At 49.8% G+C, this 22,418-nt stretch overlaps 1 protein-coding gene across 1 annotated transcript in view; it reads left to right on the forward strand.

Moving 5' to 3' along the window:
• The window catches only part of CTNNBL1 (catenin beta like 1), a 46,580-nt gene extending 29,368 nt beyond the window's left edge, over positions 1 to 17,212 (forward strand). Inside the window, exons 12-16 of the mRNA XM_082773640.1 lie at positions 3,671 to 3,768; positions 4,849 to 4,929; positions 10,716 to 10,853; positions 11,452 to 11,524; positions 16,857 to 17,212. Coding sequence (XP_082629766.1) covers positions 3,671 to 3,768; positions 4,849 to 4,929; positions 10,716 to 10,853; positions 11,452 to 11,524; positions 16,857 to 16,945 — 479 coding nt within the window. The 3' untranslated portion in view covers positions 16,946 to 17,212. The remainder of the gene's footprint in view (positions 1 to 3,670; positions 3,769 to 4,848; positions 4,930 to 10,715; positions 10,854 to 11,451; positions 11,525 to 16,856) is intronic.
• Positions 17,213 to 22,418: the final 5,206 nt, after the last annotated feature.

A 22,418-nucleotide genomic window follows, 5' to 3' on the forward strand; every position in this document is an offset into this window, starting at 1 on the left:
TGGGGTCATCAGGACACCAGGATCACACACCTTGTCCACCCAGAGACTGCTGCTGCCCTGCAGCCCCGAGCACTGCCCCTGCCCCAGGATCCTGCGCTGGGGAGCAGAGGGAGGGCTGCTTCCCCTGCGAGGCAGGCATCCCTCCGAACGGGGTGTGAAAACCAAAAAACACAGGGAGCTTTTGGGGTGGTAAAGGCAGAGCAGTGTAATGTTACGGCTTGATTTGACAGGACCTCCTGCTGCTGCAGCTGCCAGTGCCAGCCATGGAATAGATTAATCTGTATTCCAACACGCTGCAGCTGAAGTCAAGATCGATCTAATTAGGGTGTTTTAAACACTGCTTGCATTCTGAAGTCTTCGTGCCTGTCTGGAGAGGGAAAGGCTCCCGAGAGCCCGGGGTGCTGCTGGTGTAAGGAGAGCTGCTGGCACAGGCGGGTGAGCACACGCGGGCGAGCTGCTGAGGGCAGGCGGTGGCCGCGTGCGCACAGCACCGAGGGGCCGGTGCTGTGGAGAGTTCGGGTACACGCAGGTGAACTGGTGCGGGGAGGGGAGACGACAACCTTGCCTGCTAATAAAAAAGCAACTTTTGTTTGGTAAGTGTTGTTTGTAATGTTTGCTGGCTGCCGGTGGTAAGGTAGTGCTGGTGGAGGAATCGGTGGTGGTGCTGAGCGGGACTTTTTGGTGGTGTTTTACAGGAGAAATGCGTTTAGTTCTTAGAAATTGGGGCTGGACAGCAACGTTTTCCTCTGGCCTCGTCTGTTCCCCTCCATGAAAAAGACCCCGTTTGTGTGTGTGCTGTGGGCTTGGGCTGGGTGCTGGTGTGTTTGATCGTTTGGAAGTTGCCCAAATGCAGAGTCCGTGGGGCCGAGGCGCTGCCTTGGGAGCTGTGCTCGGGGCCTGTCCTTAGCTGAGATCCCAGCAGGGAGCTGCGGGCTTGGCTTTCTGAGGGCTCGGAGCAGCACCAGCCACTAATCCCCTTCCAGAGAAGATCACACCGAGAGCACACACAGATTATGCACTCCTACAAATTTGCAGATGCGCGGTGAGCAGCAGCGCAGTCTGTGGGAGCGTGGCAGGGTCCCCGTGCCTACAGACACGTGTTTCCAGCGATCGCCTCTCCTTTCTGCAGTGCAGCTGGACGTTTAATCCCCTGAAAATGGGCTCAGCCGCTTCTCCCGTAGCACTTCTCTTACCCCAGGCCTTGCCCTGGTTTTGGCTCCTGCAGGTGGATGCCGGCGCTCGCTGGGCCAGCTGTGTGCAGCACAACTGCGATTTGGGGGGAGGACACGGAACCACACCGGGGAGTTTTCAAGAAACTGATCGAGAAAAAGGCATTTTCCTGATCAGTCAGCTGAGGAATATTTCTGCACAACGTTTTTGGAACATTTTGACCAGGAAATGGATGTTTTCTGGGCTTTGTGTGATGCTGTGTGTAAAGAATAACCTCATTCTTAGAAAGCCTGCATCGCTTTGTTTAGATTTCTCAGTAGCTTCTAAGATTTTATCAGTATAATAAATAACCTTCTGCACGTGGGCACCAAAGCAAAAACAATGGCTGAAATGCATTTCCTAGTGCAGGAACATTGAAATACATATATATATCTATATAAAATTGGTGAGGACATTAGTACAAAAATACTGTCAACACTCCTAAACACTTCAAAAAAAAAAAAAAAAAAAAGGATAAACAGTGTGAAATACAGGATTCTGCCTTCTTTCTGTAACAGCAGAGTATCTGTTGGGATTTATTTTAAAAAGTCTTCATTCTATCTTTTTTTAATACTTAAGGAAATAGGAGCCGGCAAGTACTTTGGGGGCTCTCGCAGTGTTTTTTAATGAAGACACTTAATTCAGAGCTGTTTGTGTGGAATAACTGTTTCTCTGCAGCAAGAGCATGCAGTGCCGGAGCCATCCTTCACCTCCATGTTAGCCTGTCGAAATGACAGAGCAGCCGAGCGGTGCCGGCCACCAGATAAACCTGTTATCTCCTCTGCTCCTCCTGCCAGCAGCTCTCCCAATCTCTTTGGTACATGAAAAATTGACACCACCTCAGGCAGAAATCTGTTTCTGAGGAAGCTGCGTTTGTAAGTAGCTAATGAAATGGGGGGGTGGGCGCGTGTGGACGCGTGTCTCTCCTCTTCTGTCGCTGCCCTTCTGTAGTGTGCAGATAACCTGTGCTGCCGGGAGGGCAGACCCACGCCTTGGACGAGCAGCCCCTGTGCCTTCAGCCCTTCAGTGGAAGTGTTTGCTGGCTGTTAGTGCAACAGATCCATACGAACACGTAGATGTCACTTGTTCTTGTAGGCTGATGCAATTGATCTAGGCTTCTCGTGGCTCCGGGCTAGGCAGCACTGTGGAAATGCACGCTAAATGGTTGGATGGCAGGGATGATCCCTTTCCTCCGTGCATTGTATTTTCCTCTCAAAAACATAAAATCCTGACACTGCTCTCCCCTCCCCATCACTGTAGGTGAGGAAATTTTTATGTCCATTATTCTTCATCAGTCTTAATCATCAAGATTAAAGCGAGGGAAAGGAGAGAAGTTACAATTTAAAATACATTTAAGTATCTATAATGTAAGGTCTATATTTAACGCAGACCTGCAGGCAGGAAGCAACACCAAAAGATTCGGCAAGGGAGAGAAACCCGTGCTTCTGTCATTGCCTTGCGCTTTGCTGCTGGGTTTTATTTCCCATTAGTAGAGCCATATACTCCTTGATGCTCTGCATTGTTTCTGATGTTGGCGTTCATTTTGCAAATGGTTCACAGCTCTGCGTCTCCTATGCCCGTGCAGGAGCGATGTGGGGTGCAGGTGAGTGCTGGTTGTGGCTCTTCCTCCTCCCGGAGGGCAGGAGGCAGGCGGACGCCCTTCTCTGGGCTCCTTCCCCGGACTCCTCTGGTTTCCAGAAGTGGTCGGTTCCTTCTGCCCGGGAAGTTGCTCGCTGGCAAAACAAAACGGAGCCGATGTGTGGGAGTTGTAACTGGAGAACTTGATGAGAAGTGTTTCAAAACCGAGTGTGTATTTTCTATAAGATGCACATAAAACTGGCGAATCCTCCTGAGGAAACGACCTAAGGAGAAGCACTTTCTTCTGTACTTCATTGCAGCCCAGGAAAGCCAAATATTTGTGCTTAAGGAAGCACATTGCACCCTCTGTGTGTAAAAGGGGAGTTTTAGAGAAGATCGGTTTGTTTCCTTTGCCTCGGGGAGCAGAGAGCTTGGGCCCCGTTACAGAACGGCCCGAACTCCACTTGGGTGTGCTGGGTGCTCCGTGGGGGCTGGCCCCTGCTTGAGACCACAAAGAGCAGCGTGCTGCTAGGGCGCCTGCAAGCCTGGCGAGTTGAACTAAAGCAGAATTTGTGCTTTATGTAAGTCGCTTTTTTTCAGGTTCACTGACAAAAAGCAAGGTCAGTGTAGTAGGAGTAGTGCAGCAGGTCTGGGGATGCCTTCCTGGCCTGGTTGTGGTGGGAGAGGAGCTGCCTGTGCTCCCTGCAGCCACAGCTTGCTGCTTCTGCTGCTGTTCTGCCTGCACTTGCTGCTGGCAGGAACCTGGGTTCTGCTTATCGGCAGCTACGTGCCGGAGTGGTGGTAGTAAATTTAATGGCATGTTACAGAGAGTATAAGCTCCTGTTTCTGATCTCAGCGTGCAATTTTCATTTTGTTCCTCTAGAACATGTCTGTTCCATCCTGGCCTCCCTTCTGCGAAACCTGAGAGGGCAGCAGAGGACACGGTTGCTGAATAAATTCACAGAGAATGACAGTGAGAAGGTGAGTGTGCGGAACGTGTGTCTGCAGTCTCTGGGCTGCTGGACTCAGAGGACGCTTGATGATGGCAGGGTGCCTGCGTGCACTTACTGAGTTACTAAAAAGCAGCTACGGTGCCTGTCTGTAGGGACCTGCACACTCACACCATCCTTCTCTCGTTCCTGTTGTTGTCTACACACTGGAGGGCTGGTGGTGCCTTTAGTGCTTGGCCTCCTCCATCGTATGCACTCTTGTTTTCTGGTGCTGTCGCACAGCTGGTAGTCCTGGGTTGTGCCTCGCTGCTGAGGGCTGATCGTGTACCACATATTGCTGGCTCTGCGGGACCAGGGAAGTATGGAAAGGTGCCAGTCTGTTCCAGTGAAGCTCTTTTGCAGAAATTGTAGGAGTTGCATTAGTACACACTCAACGTTCCCCATTCCTCCCCTACAATGCATCACTTCAGTGGTGCTTAGTCTGGGAAATTATTTCCAAAATATTTACATGGTGGTGGGTAGATCAAACAGCTGTGAAAAAGAAACAGCAGCTTCTGCAAACCAATAATTCCCAGGGGATTTGTAAATTCCACCACTTGAGAAATACAGAGGAACCAGTATTTCTCATTAGTATGTTTTAAAGGTGTTTTTCATAACCCGCTCTAACAATTGGAGAAAAACCCTTTCTAGTAACAGGAAATTAAGTTGTCAGGGTTCTCCTGCTCTCCACTGTGTATTAGACGTGTCTGTTAAATGTAGCAGAAGCTTGGCTACATTCAGCATAGAAAAGTCCATTTAAGAAACCAGGAGAACTGGAGAACCACAACACAGGAGAACCAGTGGGCTAGGGACTGTCTTTTTGCTTCCTTTTAGCTGGAGCTGATGAGACCATCTTGTGACATGGGATTACATTCAGATGCTCGCAGACTGAGCATGCTCATCTGTCCAACACTTGTACCATCGTTGTAATGTGTTCCTTCCTGGGAGTGACAGAACTGCCTGGTATTTTGCATAGACTGCAGCTGGAAGAAAAACAGCATAACATGAAGGATTAAAGATGATGGCACTGTTCTTTTTCTCTTGCTTAGGTCTCTCTCTTCTGTCCTTGCAGGTTGATAGGCTGATGGAACTGTATTTTAAGTATCTGGATGCAATGCAGGCAGCTGATAAGAAGATCGATGGAGAGAAACACGTATGTATTGCTCAAGTTGTACTAGCCCGTGTCTGTGATGCTTCTGCACAGCCATGGCATCTGCACAAAGCTTCTGGCTCAGCCAGGTCGCTGTTCTGAGCCAGGCCTTCGTACCTGTGCTGACTTCTCTCTCAGCTTTTGTTGCCCCACTCTCCATCTTCTGGTACCTTAGATAAGATGGGGTGAGAACTTATTTACAGCAAGTGCTTCTGGACATCTCTTAGTGAATCCTACGAAGAGGGCCTCAGTCGGGTTACCTTCATTTTTACTTGTCTGAAATTTTGCTTGGTTTGGTGGATGGAGAGAAGCGAAATGCAGATAATTACATGGTAATGTGTGAGGCCTCCTACCCTGGTCTGTAGAGTTCTGATTACCTGTGAGAAAACTTCTATTTTGATTAGACAGATGAGGCTGCAGCCCAAGTCTGTGTGCTTTCTGCACACCAGCAGTGAACGTTTCGAATGACATGAGCATGGGTACCACCTAGTACTTTCTTGGAACTGAAGCTGGAACAGACTTCTTGAAAGAGAATGAGCTGTCGGAGTCAGGAAGCAGCTTGCAGAGCTGTTAGCGAGCTTGGCCCGCTTCCCACAAGATTATCTGTATCAGCGCTGAAGAGGGGCTGAGATTGATTAGCACTGACGGAGAGTAATGGCTGCAGCCGCCGTCCCCGCACGCGGGTGAGCTCAGCGTGCCCGGGCTGCAGCCCCCTGCCGGGCCCCGACAAACAGCTGTCCCCTGGCTGCCAAGGCTGTTTCTCCAGGCGCTGCCAAACATTTTGGGGGCATCAGAGCTCAGCGGTGCTGCTGCTGCTCAAAAAGGCAAAAGGCGGAGTGATGAATGGAGCTGCTTTTGCTGCCAGCATCCAGACTCCATATGGACAGCTGCAGCTTCACAAATGAACAGTGGCCCGAAGAAAAACAGCCTTCACCCTTTCCTGCTATCCCTCCACGCTCCAGTCATCCACCTCGAAACAGAACAAGGAATTATTTATTCTCTAGGTTTCGGTGTTGGTGTGTGGGTGTTAGAAATCAAAAAGCAGAGCTGATTTTTCTGGCTGAAATCTCGGTGTATGGGCAGCTGCTGTACAGAGCCCTTACATTAAATGAGTGAAACTAGTGTATGTATTCACCCGTTATCAAAAAGGTCTTGAAGTTGGCTCTAAATATTATTAACACCTGTAGCAAACAGCCAACAGAGCAGGGGTGAAGGGAGTTGGAGTGTGAAGAAGCTTGTGTAGAAGCAATTTAATTAATTACAACCCATTCATGTTTACTGATAAACGAGAAGAGAAAGCACAAGAACTCAGACTTTCCTCCTGCCTCCGGAAGGCCGGTGTGCTTTTGCCCCAGTGCAGTGCTCTGTAGGCTGGAATGGCTGGAATAAATGGATCTCAGTTCTTCCTCCTATTAGTGCTAATAATAGGATTTGGCAGAAACATCCCATATGTGCTTTGACCTTCTGCAACATATTTCAACAGAAAATATCAAAGCATTTCTCCGAGATTTGCTCATGTCACCTCTGAGAAGCAGATTTGTACTTTGCATGTGAAGGACATTGGTTTTTCAAAGCAGAGCTGTTCCGAGCCTGGTAGTAAAGATTAGGAGGTTAGAAATCTGGACAGGGCTGGACTAGGAATTTGTCCAATTGCAATCCCGATCATCTCTAGGCAGCGCAGATGATATTAAGCGTGTCACCGCGCTACTACTTCTTGCTTTATCTCCCAGCAGGTTAGAGCATTGGGCACAGTGTATGAAATACGACGTTCCAAGCAAGGAACAAGCCTCAACACTTCTGGAGTTACTGATTGCTTTGCTTTTTAGCATCCTAAAATGGTCAGTGGGAAATGGTCTGCTGAGATCTGAAGTGGCTCAAGCAGTTCCCTCACGGAGAAGCAGGCAAAAGCCATCATTGTGCCTGTCAGGTCAGGGAATTATCTAGCTTTGACAGGATCTGTGGCTGCTTTAACGTTTGTAGTTGTTGCACATGAATCATTGAAGTGGATGGTTTGAACGCTTGGTCCTTTAGAAGCTGAGCTTTGTCACCCGGGGGGTTTTGACCTTCCTCTTGCGGTGGAGGGCACAGTACCCAAAAAAATCTGGAATACGAATCCTTTCCTTTCTCCCTCCCCCAAAGGAAAAAATAGATACCTGATGAATTTGTACAGGTTCAGCCTATACTGAAAAGAGAGATTCAAGTCTGATGGACAGAGTATCCTGGTGTAAGTCTGGCATTACAAGAAGTGGAAACATGATTACACAAAGAATGATTGAAGGTATCATACCTGAAGTTTTATCTTTAGTAGTGCAGCTGGCATAAGAAGCTCCTGCTCTTGCAGTTCTTTTCCTTTTTTTTTTTCTTTTTCTTTTTTTCTTTTAGCTTAGCTTATTTTTGTGATCTGGTTTATAGCTCAGCCCTTCAGACTGTGGCAGTGAAGGCGTGGAAACAGTTGAGAACAGAAGGGAAGGGAGGAATTTCTTAAGCCAGCTGTTTCTGAAGAAGAACAATTGTTATGAAGCTGCACTGTGAATCTGGACAATGAAAGAGGATACGGTCCAGAGGGAGAGCCTCCCTTCATCTCAGTGTTAACCAGCCATTTGCTGCTGTGGGATCTGTTCAGAAGTGATCAGGTGATAACTTCATGATTACCCTGATTGCTACCTGAAACCCAGGAGCAAAGTCCATGCGAGCATTTGTCTCTAACACCTGCTGCCTGTCTTAGCACTTTTCTCAGAGTTTTTAGGTAATGAAACCCAGTAAGGATCTTGTCCCTGTCTCAAATTCTTTAATCCTTTCTGTAGGAAAAGGTGCAAAACTGTGGCTTTCAACTCCCTCTAAAATGAGGCATAATTATAGGCGGCAGCAATAGCCTTAGCGATCCCTAAAAATGGCAGGAGAAGACGAGGATGGTTTAATATTTTTATAGTTCAGTGGAAAATGATGCTCACGGGTTTATTCAGTAAAATATTCTCAGCAGATACTTTGCGCTATAATGACTTACAAATTACATGCTAATTGTGCTACAGTTAAGTGATTCCATCCTTGAAAGGGAGAGGTGGAACTCCTAGCGGCTCCTGCCTGGTATTAGCCCAGCGTTTGGGTCCAGGTCAGAGTGATGGGTGAATTGCCTGGACCTGTACTGAAAGCAGGAGCTGGTGGTGGCCGGGGAGGTGTCAGTGCCCCGTGGAAAGAGCACACCGGAGGTCACGGGAGCGTGTGCAGATTTTTCAGTTCAGGCTGCCTGCGCTGGGAGCTTTCCTGGGAAATGGCCAGCAGGCAGGGGTGAGCTTTGAACTTTCCTGCTAGAAGCACTGCCTCGCTGGGTTTTGCTGGGAGAGGTGAATAAGATGTAAGGAAGGAGGATGCAGAGAATCTTCTGGGCCCCGGTCCGGTGGCTGTGGAGCAGATGTGGGCTCTGGCACAGATCGGCAGATCCGTATCTCTAGGTTTAGGTCTTTGCTTGACACCTTGAAGCCTGTCAGTCCTGCCTCATTAGTGCGAGAGAAGCTCATTTTAGCTTCACAGAAGCCCATCTCATTGCTGTCTTCTCCCATCAGCAAGGGGCATCTCAGCACATATTGTTGGCAGATTAGAAATGGCATCTGAGTGCTCATTTGGAGGTTAGCAACTTGACAGCTTTGAAAGAGAGACAAAGTGGAAAGGTGGCTGCTTGGTACTGTACTGGGAGGCAGATTAGCATTTAAAGTTTTGTTTTTTTTCTGTTGTTTAAAAAAAGGGCTGTGAAAAGGTACCTAAGACTGTATTTGTCTTCTAATTTGTATCTGCTTAATTCACTGGTGCAAAATAATCTCGCTTCTGTGCTGAGAGGGGCTGTTGTAACTGCTGCCTTCGCTGTGTAATCAAGACGACAGTTGCCTGGATCCTGCTCCTGTGATCACCGTGCTTGGATCAGAATACAGAACAGGAATGGTCTTTGTTTCCTGCTCTGGCGATTCAAAGTCCTTGCCTGTTGATATTTTTCTGTTCAGGAATTTAGCACCGAGTTTTGGGAATTGAGTGACTTGTCTTTTTTTCTCACATGGGGTTTTTGGCTATTTCAGTGAGTAGCTGCCGATCTCTGGCTTGCCAGGTGCAATGGGTAGTTTTAGAGACCAGATTTGACCAGATTCATTTAATTTGGCATTGATGTAGGGTGGGGAATGTTGTTCCTTGCACAAAATCGGATTTCTTTTTACTGGCAGGAGCTTGCACGCAAGCTTTGTGCAGTCATGCCTGTGCCCATGATTTTGGAAGCATGGAGTAAATCACAGTTCTGCAGATACTGGAGCCTGAAGGATCTGATGCTAAAGCACCCTGCAGGGTAGCCAATGTGGTTGTCTTATGACATTGGTAATTAGGCATTGCTTTTTAAACTTGTTCTTTCATTGGCAAGCTACATTCCTAGGAGGAAAGGAAAAGTATTTCATTACATGCGCTTTCTTCTCTGACTTTTGGGAGGCAGCAATAAACAGCTGCATTTCTAAGTCACTTAATCAGATTTCTGTATAGTGAGCATTTATTGCACTCTCCAGTGAGAAGTGTACAGGATTAGTTTTCCTTCTTGTGCCTAAAATACTCCACCTATAATTAGATGAAAGGCTTTGGCTTGATGAAACAGGAAAATGTGGTAGCTCAAATCAGCTTTGGTGCTGGTCACCTTGTGTGTGTTCGCCTGCAGCATGTGCATGTGGAGCAAGTGCTTCTCGGTGAGCATTACGGGTACCGTGCTCGCTGGTGATGGCTCTAATGAGAAAATATTGCTCTGCTGGTGTGTGCCCACCTGCCACACTGCTGCATAATGAGTAACCCGAGCTGCAGCAAGCTAGCAGGGTCTGACAAGCTGTTTCCTTGATTTAAAAACAAAACCAAAAAACAAACCCCCAAAACACAAAAGGTCATGCATGACATCAGTTATTCTGCTCTGTTGGTCTCTGTGAAGAGTAAGGGTGGGTTCACTCTGGGTGGAGTGGGCCTTTCCCCAGACAAAACTGATCAGAATTTATTGCCAGGCTGTTCTTGCCAGTGCTTTGAACAAAGTGCTCTGTCCGAACCAGAAGGGTGGAGTGGCCTCTTGCATTCTGCCTTTGGGCTCTGTTTGGGCAGGTCTCTCTGGTGAAACACCGTTCTGAGAAAGTTCTGGCAGTGTTTGGAGAAGCAGCAGGAGCCCTCAGCCATTGCCCCGGGAACCAGAGCTCTCCTGTCAGCGTGCTGCAGCTGGAGGCTTGGCCCTCTCAGGCTTCCTGCCAAATGCTGTTGGAAGGTCAGGGCTGGGAATGGCAAAATTTCACTTGTGCAGAATTTTGAGACCTGGTTTCTCATTCGTCAGCTGGTGCTAGAGGTGGAAGCCTGGTAGGTCTTCGAGCTGGCTGGAGTCGTGTTCTGCACTGCTTACCAGCACCCTCAGATGGCCAGTAGGAGAACACGGGGTTTGTTCCGTTTTGACAAAACTTGCAAGTAGTAAAAGCACTGGTTTGTTTCACATTCACGGGCTGTAATCACTCAGTTCAGGAGTGCAGTTTGTATGTTTACATTAATATTTACGTTTGCAGGTGGACATTCTTCACAACCAGCAACAGCAAAACCTTGCTCAAAATTGAATGAAATGTTTTGTGAATTTAAATGAATTATTAAAAATAGTATTTCTTTAGTGAGAAATGGATGGATGTTCATATTTTGGGGGAGCAAAGCGTTTAAGAAACCACAAATATCACCAGTGTTTTGCCACTACTAATGGGCAGTACTTTGAGAGCCAGTCTTGACACCCTTTTCTTTGCACTGCTTTACAGGACATGGTACGTCGCGGAGAGATAATAGATGATGACATGGAAGATGAATTCTATCTTCGTCGCCTGGATGCTGGTCTCTTTGTTCTACAGCTCATTTGTTACATCATGGCAGAGATCTGTAATGCCAATGTTCCCCAGGTAAAGCTATATCCAAGGTTGGCAGATCACCTGTGTTTCCATCCATGATACAAACAAGGCAATAAATCCTTGCAGATATTACCTCTTAATCCTCTCTTTCCGTAATTCCTTTTCTGGGAGGAAACTTATTGTGCTTGTGTCCATGCAACTTCGTGAACTTACAGCAGTTGGGAGGGCAACAGTAGGTACAGAAGCTGATGGTTATCACTGAGCTCACACAGCCTGCCATAAGCAAGGTCACAGCTTGAAATGGAAAGGTCCAATTTGTACCACTGCTGAGAGCAGCAGAAGAGGATGTTCTCTCAGAAGGCCTCTCAAAGGCGCAGACTGCAGCAGGTGACTTTTCCTAACTAAGCAAAATACTGCTGCTCTGCTGTCACCAACACATTTTTGACTTTGTGGTGACTTGTACCTGTGCCACATGTCTTCCTGAAGGCTTTTAAGTGGGTGCTCTGGGACTGTGGGCTAGCAAGGCTGAGTTGGGTTTTGTGGTACTTGGGGTTTCTGCTTGCACCTCAAAGAAAGTTGCAGAAAGTGGGGTTGTGCGTGGTTTTCTGTTGTTGAAGATTACTTTCTTCTGTTTCCCGTCCCTGATCAGATTCGTCAAAGAGTTCATCAGATTCTGAACATGAGGGGCAGCTCCATTAAAATTGTTCGACACATTCTGAAGGGTGAGTTCAGCTATTCCTACGCGTGTCTTGTTCTCTATCAGGATCAGCATGGTCATCACTTGGTAGGATGAGCCTTTGCATGTAATTCTCCGTGAGTTCATGAGCAGCTTCATGCAGCAGTTACGTTCTGAGATCTGGGCAGGGCTGGAATCGCTGGGATAAGAGGCGTGCCTCACCTTGGGGTGAGGATGCTCGCTGTTGTCTGCTGTCACGTAACCCCACAGCGCTTTGCCATCAGCTGCAGACTGGCTGGGACTTGCTGCTGACTTTAACACTAGAGTAAATATTTAAGGGAAGTGTATGTGCATGCTAGAGGGAGGAACAGTGGAGTCTCATCTTTCATTAACATGGTCCTGTACTTTACCATCTGCACCGTATTAGTATCCACGGTGTATTTGTCTTGCTCTTAGTGTCAGATTAATATGGATTATAGCATTAAAGTATCCTCTGTAGCTTTAAAACGTAGCTGTTGTGATTTGCAATCCTGGTTCTAAAGTACTGCTTGTTATTTTGAATGCTTATGTTGAATTAGAGCAATGCTTATTTGAGCTGTGGCTCTCATCTGGAGCCTGCTGTCCTTCAGCAGAAGCAGCCATTGGACAGGGGAAGGGGAGGACAGGGCTCAGGACTCCCCCCGCAGCCCCCCCGAGCTGTGAGATGTGGCTGGAGCAGCGCTGATCTGCTGCCCTGGGAGAAGCCTCTCCTGTTTTAGCAGAGGGTTGTGTGGGGCCGTGTCTGCTCTTGAGAGGCTGTGCTGCTCTCGGTGAAGAGTAAGGAGCTCTCTTCTGAAGAGGAAGGAAAGTCAGCTGCATCTCTGGGGTACTTGGGCTCTGGGTTGCGTTGTTTTGATGTCTCTGCTTTCCTAGGGAATAACAATGATGTGCTCCTGGCCTTTTCTTTTTTCCCTTCAACAGTGGGAGGTAGAGGCAGCCTTTTTTTTCCTTGCAGATCCTGTTGTTTTTCTCCCTTCACATATGCAGGAAAGAGAGGAGATGAGAAAGATAGCTGGTATAAAGAAATCGGAGTGATTTTCTGACACCGAGACAACCTGCGGCTATCGGCGATCTTTGGCCCTTGTCCTTTCCCAGCAAGTTCAAGCTGATGCCTGGTGATGAACGGGGAGGGGAGTGGGACTGGATAGGATGTCTTTTCTGCTTTCAATTATGATACTTAACAATTCCTGCCTCCAAACTGCCCACTTGCAGCTTAGGACGTGACACGCGACCGTGTTCAGATTCTCACACTTGACCTGGGCCCCAGGTACCCGGGAGATTTGTCTGCACGCACGCCTCATGTTCGCTTCCGTGGCGTGTTGATTTACATACTGAGCTTCCCTTCCTGAACTGAAGGGCAGCTGCATTAAAATTTCATCTGATTTTTTTGTCACAGGCAGTGACTTGCATTGTGAAACTTTTTCTATGGCTTTATCGTGTCTTGCAAGCTGCTTATGGAAAGTGCAGATTGTACAGCAATTTCAGGAGTCCCAGCAGGGATACGTGCACTTCCTAAGGAGACCTTAAATGGCATGTTAATAATACAGGTGATGGATACAGTATTTGGGGCTGTCTTTCAGCTCTTCCCCGGCTGTCACACTTGTCAGTTTTAGGGACTTGTGCCTTCACAGTTGTCAATAGCTTCAGAAGTGAATTTGTTGGTGGGCCCTCGTGAAGCACTGGAACGGGGAGCCAAAAGATTCCTGGCAGGTAGGACTAGTACAGAACCCACCTGCAGTCTGGGCTGGTGATGTTTAGTCTTCGTTAGGACTTACACCCTTATGTTCCAGTATCTCCTCAGTGTGGATTCACCAGCTTTTATCAAGTTACACCACAGATAAGCATTTGCCTCTCCAGAAGAGCTGTTCCATTGCCTGTCTGAAGTACTGGTTTGGTGTTGGACCCTGAAAGCCTGCCTGTAGGCTGTGGGCTGTAGGCCACTGGGGGATTTCTGAAATTACCTGGCATGCAGAGCGTAGGAGATTATATTCAGAGTGACTGAGATGTTGGGAACCTTCAGCACTGCCTGAACCATTCCTAATCCAGCTTCCGGCTGCTCTCAGGACGGTTGAGGGCTGCTTTATTTTTACTTTTTTTTTCGGTGTTTTGCTCTTGTTCAGTTTTTATTTTCTATTTTCGCATACTAATTAGGTGCTTGGTTTTTTAGTTAGGTTTTTATGGCCTACATATTCTCCATGTTTCTCTGGCAACCTGACAGCTGATGGATCCCTTGGGGTTGCTCAGAATCATTTACGATGCGAGTGCGGAAGCAGGACTGCTTCCTTACGGCAGGACTTTCGGGGGGGAGGAGTGGGCAGGGAATAACCAAAGGCTCATTAAATGCATTTCTGCAGGCTGACCAGTCCTCCCCCAGCTCCTCTTCCTTGCAGATCAGGCGCTGCTTGCAGTGGGACGGTTGGCTTGTTTTTAGGAAGAACACGGCTGGGCGCTGGCTGGGAGGGCGCTTTGCAGGGAGGCTGCTCCTGTCTGGGGGCTGTGCCTGCATCGGGGGCGTTTGGTCTGCGTCTCCCCCAGCCGAAGGAGCGAGGCACACACCTCCCCAGGTAGAGCTGCTCAGTGCAGGCCATGGAGGTGTGCAGCTGGCCCTGAGGCTCCTCGCCCGGCACGGGCACACGAGGCCTGGTTAAACCTTGGGCTTAGGCCGGGTAGTGGGCACGGCAGGGAGGTGCTGGGTGGGACACCCACCGAACGCCGAGCCAAACCCGTTAGCGTGTGTAATCACAAAGGGAAGGTAAGTGTGTTTTAAGGACGATGCTAAATTTGGCGTTTGTGGTCCCTCGGTATGTGCAGGCTTTATGGCTTCCAATATCCATTACAAGCTTCAATATTTCCCTATTGATTTTTACTGTTCTGTAACCATTGTATTCTGTCTAATGAAGCAGAAACCAATCTTAGGTCCCTTCCCTTTGTGTAGCTACAGAAACGTGTAAGCTCTGTTTAACTGTTGGCAGAGGGAGCCTACGTTTGATTTTTGCTGTCTCACTGAAGCGGTAGAATTTTAAATAAGAAAGTAAATACGTAAAATCTCATTGGATGATGTTTTTTTTTAAACTTGGTTCTGGGGGCTTTATCTGGTCTTTTCAAATTAACATTAACAACTGCTGGTAGCCCAGTAAACAGTCTGCCGTGGGAGTCGTGGGGTTTTTAGTCTTAAGAAACCTAAATATTTAGGAGGAAAAGTGCTGAGCTTTTGCAAAAGACGGGAGGAATTCCTCGTGGCTTGTTTTTGCTGTCTTACTGGGACAATAGAGGGGCAGTGGCGTTAGTGGCAGCTCCACCGCTTGTGCTGTGGTTCAGTGCCTGGTGGGCAAACGGCCCTGCCGGGCCACCAGCCCCCTGCCTGCGGCCGCCCTGCAGAGCCCTGCCCGCAGGGTGCACCCCCGGGGCCCTCGGGGCTGTGCCAGCAGGCAGCAGCTGGAGGAGTCCCTCCTTTCCTTTCGCTTGGGTGCTCGGAGCTGTCAGGATGTAGAGGCAGCCAGGAAAGCGTTGCCCTTGGGCTGCAATAAACAAAGGCGGTTGCAGTCGCTGCATCTGTTTCAGAGGCACTTAGTCTGACAAAGCACAGGAAAGGTCTCGTTTGGGGACAGAGCCTGCTCCTCGCCGTGCTCCCCCGGGGGGACCAAGGCTGTTCGACAGAAAGCGCTCTGATACTGCCCGAAGGGGACAGGAGAACCCGAGCTAAACGCCTGAGCTCTGCAGCTTGTTTTCCTGGGAAAGTAACCCTGTGTCTGCCGCGCTGCGTTTGGCCCCCACCAGAGGAGGACACCGGTTACGGTCCCTGCCATGCAGCCCTTTGCCCCCGGGGCCCTGCCCTTCTGCAGCTAGCTGCTGTGCAGGTGGCTCACCGAGCGCTCCGAGCAGCTCCAGCAGCTGCAATGAGCAGCTCCACGAGCTCGCTGCTGCCTGCGATCCGTGTGGGGGAGAAGCTTTTCCACCCTCCGAAGGCAGAATTCCCTGCGCTCGTCCCCCTTCTCCAGGACTGAGAGGCAGACAGGTTGACTTGCAGCAAACCTTGGTGTTTTCCACCTGCTCTTGTTACAGGTACTGTAGCAGTTCATAAATATTAAAAGGATTTCTCCCAGAGGCCTTGGCAAAGAATTCTGCTTTTTGTACATGGAGAGAGAGAGAGAGAGAGAGTACACACATGGGGGGAGACTCCCACATCAGCTAACTTCTCCCTGTCCTCACTCCTTTCAGTGCTCTTATAATAAAGGCTTTGATGGAGCTCAGAGGCATGTAGCAGTGCTGAACGTATAAATATTAAAGCAAACTTTCTACAGCAAGTTACTATTCAGATGCTGAATACAAGCTGTTCTGTTTGTTTAGGAAGAAGGGAAAGAATGAGAGAAGGCGGAGGCTGGAAAGCACTGTCTAACCAAGCAGTCTGCTCCTGATTTACTAAGATTTGTTCAGGTCCTTGCTTTTGCAGCTCAGAATCTGCTTTTTAGTTTTTCTTTTTAAGCCATCTTTGAATATGTAGGTTCTGTTAGCAGGAAGGAGCAAGGTTGCAAGGGAATGAGAGCTGCCAGCTTGAAACGAATGTCAGGAAGGAGAGCTGCAGAGGGAATCTCTGTTGTGCAGTGTTTGGCCACGTGCATGGGTAAGCAAGACCTTGATTGGGGTCTAGTTGAAGACAGGGAGTTCGCTTTGTAGTGAAATCTTAATTGGTGTGTTTCCTTCCATATGGATTAAAAGCACTTGTAGATTCAGGAATGATCTCCACTTTACTAGTTTTACAAAAATCCCAATTCAGTGTGCTTGGGAAACAGACACGTTAAACCTAAAGTTAGGGCAGTGTAACAGCTGTGCATTGGCTCCTGCCTGACCTTCCTGGATGATGCATGGTGGTAAAGGAGACCTGGAAAGCTACTGATGTCCAGAGCTGTTCCAAGTTTCTTGGGCTGAAAGTGGTGAGTGCTCCAGCTCTCCAGTCTAAACAGCTGCCAGGGGGCTCCTCCTGTGCAGGGGCTGGGAAGAACGCCGTCAGCTCTTGTCATGGTCAGACTCTGGGGAAGGGTAACGGTGAGTGTCTGCTTGCTTCTCGTGGTGCTTCATGATGAGAGCAGCATGTTTTTGCTGTAGTCTGTTTGCTACAAAATGTTAATGAGGGGTCAGTAGGTGTTTATTATGCAAAGCTTTAACCCTGGAGATTGGGGGAAAAAATCCATCAGTGCTCCTTACATAAATTCCCATGCAGTTGTTGGCAGTGGACACAGATTTAGATTCTGCTGTGGTACCTCTGTAAGAGAAGTTGGCCATTGGTCATTAGTGTCTTATTCAACATCTGTTTTTCTGCCTGTCTGCTTTCTCTCCCACAGAGTATGCGGAGAACATCGGGGATGGGAAGAACCAGGAGTTTCGGGAGAGTGAGCAGAAGCGGATCATGGACCTGCTGGAGAATTTCTGAGGACTTGGCAGCTGAATTCTGTGTTTCCCTAGGAGGATGCAGCGTCTGGCTCTCTTCTTTTGCTGCCCTCTTCCAGCCCTGATTGCACGATAAAAACAATGTTTCTATGAAACTATTCTAAATGGCATTTTGGAGATATTAAATATAGTTTGCTTTTTTTTTTTTAATTCTTTGTTTGTTATTTAAGTTCTACCATGAGTGTGACTGTAGGTGCTTACCTTGCAGTAGGGTATCTCAAAGATGTTTTCATTTTTTTCCCAAAGTCCAACAGCAGTGATCAGAGCACAAAACAATATGACAGTGTGATGCTTAGAAGCAGGGTAAAGAGGAAGCACAGATAGCTCAAGACAACTGTAGCGTGTTACTGCAGCCCAGTGCACTAAGGCAAACATACAGCCCACTTCACGGGGAGGTGGAGGAGTTGGGTTGGTGTGTGTCCAGTTCAGCTGTTCTTCAGCAGGTTGCTGGTTTCTGCCAGAGCAAAAACCAGGAACTACAACCACTTTTAATGATTCCTGCTAAGTCTTCCCCAGGGTGAGTCAGAAGCAAAGGCAAGTTGTGGCACAGGTTGGTCAGCTCTCACCCCTCCTGAAGGGGACATCAGGGAGGTTCTGTCCAGGTTCCACTCAAAACGAGTGGGGAAGGTAAGTGGTCCCTAAAACACCCAAATGCCATCAACTTTTCTTTTCACAGTCTGCTTCAGGACTTGGCTGTGCGTGTTCTGCAGAAAATCATTGTTCTGAGTCTTGAACTGGGAGTCTGGCTTTTATAGCAGCACTAAGTCCACCAATAGAAAGGGGAAAGCCCCACTAATGCCAGCTCTTCCAGGTGCACTGTGGGAGCTGCAGAAAAACCAAGTGATTTGCCTCTGACTGACTTATTGATCGCAATGAAACAGGCCACAGCTCATTTTTCTGTTGCCCTTCTGCACTTGCAGTGTAATTTCAGATGCCAGCCTGCCGAATCCCACCGCTTCCCCGAGCAGGGACTCCCAGCTGGGACGGGAGGTGGCTCAGACGATTTTCCTGCATCCTTTTTTCTTCTGCTAAAGTTAATGATTGTCATCACAAAACATCACAGCTCCAGTAAGCTGGGCCCTGCCTAATTTAGAGAGATTTGCATGCTGGCAGCATTCATTTTTTATCTCCAAGAAAAATGCATTGTCAGGGAAGCTTAAAGGCTGCCTTCAATCATGACTGCAGCAGGCACTGCTGGCCTGGGTGGCATCAAATGCAGTTGTTCGGGGGATCGGCGTGGAAGTTGTGGTTTCAGCAGCTAAAGGAACGTGCAAAAACACTTTTTCAAGCTTTGTTTGAATTCCTCATTTCTTTTCTTAAATTATTTTCACCACCTACCCCCTTCTCCATTCCCCCCCCCTCTTTTAGTTTTTGACTTTACACGAATCTTGGACTTCTTCCCTTCCACACCATGGGCAGTGCACTTGGACTCAAAGCTGGTTGTTGGGTCTTCCTCCCGGCAAGTTCCTTGTCCCACTGCACACCTGCATTTGAAAAGCAGAGGAGAAAGGGAGGTGACACAAACAAGGTGTTTGGAGGCAGAATAGAAGGAAGAACTTAATGAACGTGAAGCAATTTAGTAAAGTAGGGGAGCACATATTGGAGGGGGGAGGTAGGGAAGGTTCTTGAAAATAGTAATAGAATCTACTTGAGTACAAGCTAAGGTTTTGCGTTATGCTTTTTGTTTTAAATCCAAATATTCCATCCTTAACATGGGTGAGGTCATTTTGCTGTGTGTGTGTGTGCCCGGCTGCTGCATGCCGTGAGGTGCTGGCAGGCCTGGTGCTGTGCACGCTCAGCGCTGGGCTCTGCTCTCCAGCCGTGGCTCTGGCAGGAGTGAAAACGCCTCCCCTGTACTGCTCTGGCTGGAGTTTTGCTTTCTGGAAGTAAATTTCTCTTCCTTTAATATTTTCCATTCTAGATGTCGTAGCTGAGTTACTAAATATGGAGACTGGGCTGAAAATAATTCCCTGCTCCAGTGGCTGGACCGCCAGCTTCCCAGGAGCAGCGCTGCCGGAGGAAGCTTAGGCTGCTTGTAATGAATGTTCCTGCTTTAGAAGGCAGCTTTTCTTTGATTGTGGGTTTTTTTTTCCCCCTTTTGTAATTTGTGAGCTCTTCAAAGTGCTTCACCAAAGCCTGTAAGTCTCTGGGTAGTTCACTGAAAGAATCGGAGCTGGAGCTGCGGTGGGTTAGCTCGGCACCTTGAGATGCGGGGAGCTGCCTGCGGGTGCAGGGGCTCAGCAGTGCCCTGGTGCCAGGGGCCAGCCCTGGGCTTTGGCGGCGCCGCCTGCTTGCTCCGAGACGATGGCTCTGGGTGTGCGGGGAGGCTCCCCCTGCCCCTGCCCTGGCAGCCCTGTCCTGCTGGCCCAGCAGTGCCCTTGTCCCTTGCCTGGGGCTTGGCGCAGCTGGCTCACAGCAGCAGCACGGGCCCGCCGTGGCAGGGTGCTTTCTGTAGCTCTTTTCTCCCTGAGCTGACGGAGAGACGTTGGAGGGGATTATGAAAAGCCAAAATGCCAGTGCTTACCTGAGCACGACGCAGTCTTTGTGTCTCTCTCCTGATAGATAAGGATGTTCCAGATGTTGCTGAGGAATTAGCACAGAGCTTGTTATTACAAGTCAGGCTTTTACAAGACAGATGATGAATTCTCTCCTCCTAATCTCCTAAGTATTTCAGAAGCGAGGAGCCCCGCTGCACACACGTTAGGATCCTCTGCCTGGAGATCTCTGCGTGCCACAGGGTCTGAAGGCAGCGCCCTGCCCGGGACGTGTGAAACCCCCAATATCATAAACCCCCCCAGCAAAGTAGGACAGCCTCGCAGTGCCCCCTGCGCAGTGCCTGGGGCAGGGAGCTCGCCTCCATCCTCTGCTGCAGGGCGGTGGCAGGGGCTGGGGCTGCCACACACGTGCCCTGGGCACAGCCCTGCTGCAAGGAGCCGGGTCCTCTGGCTTGGTCTTCGGATGGGCTGGGTGCCCACCTGGGCCCTCTGTTATTAATTAAGATAATTATTCAGCTAAATGTGCTGCTGCTGCTGCAGGCCAGCTCATTTTTGCTGCCATGTTGAGCAGTACAGAAACGCCTTGGAGGTATGAAGACCGGCACCAGGAGCCTGAGCAGCTGTGAAAAATGCGGTTATTGGAACTGGGGGAGGATTAAAGGGTTGAGCTAACAACAGGTTTTCTTATCGGTGGGTTGTAGAAAGTAGGGTTTGCTCCCTGGCTTAGCTTCTGATATTTTTGACCAGGGGTTGAAGTTTGGGGGCAGCATCGTGGTTGTTGGCTTTGGGATTGGATGCGCTTACCGGGAGAGGGGGAGGCTGAGCAGCCCCCGAGCTGCTGGAGGCGGCCCCGAGCACATCCCCACTGCAGTGATGGGAGGTGGCCCCGAACGTGTCCCCACCAGGCGGCTTCATCTGCACCTCCGAGCCCCAGGCAGGTGCGTGGAGCCCCCGTGTCCCCCTTGGGGCCTGGGGCTGGGCACTGGGGCTTGCGTTTTGCTGGGGTCCCCTGGCACAGGGACGCTGCGGTGGGCAGCCTTGGTCAGGGATGGGCTCGGGCCCTGAGCTGGACCCCGCTGGGCGATGCGGGGCTGCGGTGCGGGGGCAGCCGAGCGCAAGGGGGGAGAAAGCGATGCGCATCGCACGGCGCTGGGCTGGGTTTTCTTGTCTCTGATTGTAAACAGATTTGACTAAAGAGGTAAATTAGAAGTTAATTAGAAGGAACGTGATTGATGAGGCACTCTGGTGATGGGGAGGCAGGAAACTTGCAGCCCAAATGGAAGGGGAGGGTGGGCGCTCTGCCGCAGCAGCTCTGCACCCCCCATCCCCGCAGCCCCTGCGGGAGGGATGCTGAGCGCCCAGCGCTGCGTCCTCAGCGGGCAGGGGCTGGGGCTGGGGGTGGGCGAGCAGGAGGCAACGGGGGCGGCTGGCTGGGAAGAGCCCCTGGGTGCTGGCCCCATGGCCGTGATGGGGCTGCAGCCCCTGATGGTGGCACCGGGGGGGTCCAAGCCCCAGCTGCAGAGCCCGTGGCTTCCCTGGGGGGGGAGCAGCAGGAGCTGGCAGGGGCCCCGCGGCGCGTCTGGATCCATCTTCAGCTCCGCTCCCACCTGAGCCGCTCTAAACGGGGAGAGACGAGTGCAAATCACGGCTGAGGAATCTCTCTTGACATCCTGGTGGAGAGACCCAGGTGACACTAAATACGAAGAGACACTGTCAAAATGGGGAAACAAACCTTCAGCGGCACAAATAAGTCACTAAAGTTATTGATTTTTTAAAAATTTTTTATGAGACCTGGATTTCAGGAACTGCTTTTCTCTTATAACAGTCAATAATAAGGAGGGGAAAAGGGTGTTTTGGTTTTCCCTTCACCTTTTTTTTTTTTTTTTTGGTCCTTTAAACAATGGTTTGGGGACAGGGAACCATTGCAGAAATGATTGACAGCAGTGACAGCGCTTCTCTCCATTGGGAAACTGATGGTGGGTTTTGCAGAGGAGGAAGGAGTTAATGGACTGGAAACGAGCACGAATTGTTCTCTAAAGTAATAATTCTTTCCAAGTAATTTTCTCCTGAATTTTATACTTTGGGTAATCCTGCCTAGCATGGGGGCAGCTCTGGGCAGAGACCTGTGACTCCCTGCAGCCCTTGCTTGGTGCTGGTGCTGCTGCTTGCTGCCGGCTCGGTGCTGCGGGGACGCTCTCCCACTGCGGGGCAGGGCACGGGGGCAGCGGCAGCACCGGACCCCAGCCCCCCCCTCACCTTCCTGGGTGCCCCCCCGACCTCCTGGGGCTGCTGCTTACAGGCGCTGCAGTGGTGCTCGCCCATCCGAGCGCTGGCCCTGCCCTGCCCTCCTCCCCTCGCTCCTTTTTAAGATCTGCCTGCTCCAAGCGTGCGCTGTCTCCCTGGCTTATTGCCTCTTGGATGATTTGTGGAGGAGAAGGTTGTAATTTTGGATGTTGGTAGCATTGTTTTCCTGCAGCGCAGGCAGACCTTTGCAAATAATCTAATAATGCAGGAATGTCAAACTTCAGCTGTGGAAGGAAATCCTTTTATACAGGGATTGTCAAGTCTCTAAGCAAGTATCAGAACTGAGCTCGCTATCAGTGTGCAGGGTATTTACTCTGCCCGTCAGGGAGACGAGCAGCCCGCTGCGCTCCCCAGCGTGCAGGGTGCGAGGCAGCCGCTGGCACACAGGCTTGCCCCCACCTGCAGGGCTGTGCCTGCCTTCACCCCCAGCTCTCCTGGACGTGCCGGGTGCTCGCAGGACCCCTGGCACAAAGAGCAAACCAAGAGAGTGCTGAGGGGCTGGGGCAGCTGCCCCCTGCCTCCAGGATCCCTGCCTCGCTTAGTGCCCTTTGGGTGCCACCCAGTTCCCACTAATGGCACCTCTTTGTCCTCTTCCTCTCGGCCAGCTCTGAGTCTGGACTTCAGCATAATTCATGAGGTGACTCCCAGCACCCCAGC

Source organism: Aythya marila (assembly GCF_965140915.1).
Source record: "Aythya marila genome assembly, chromosome: 16".
NCBI classification, from domain to species: domain Eukaryota; kingdom Metazoa; phylum Chordata; class Aves; order Anseriformes; family Anatidae; genus Aythya; species Aythya marila.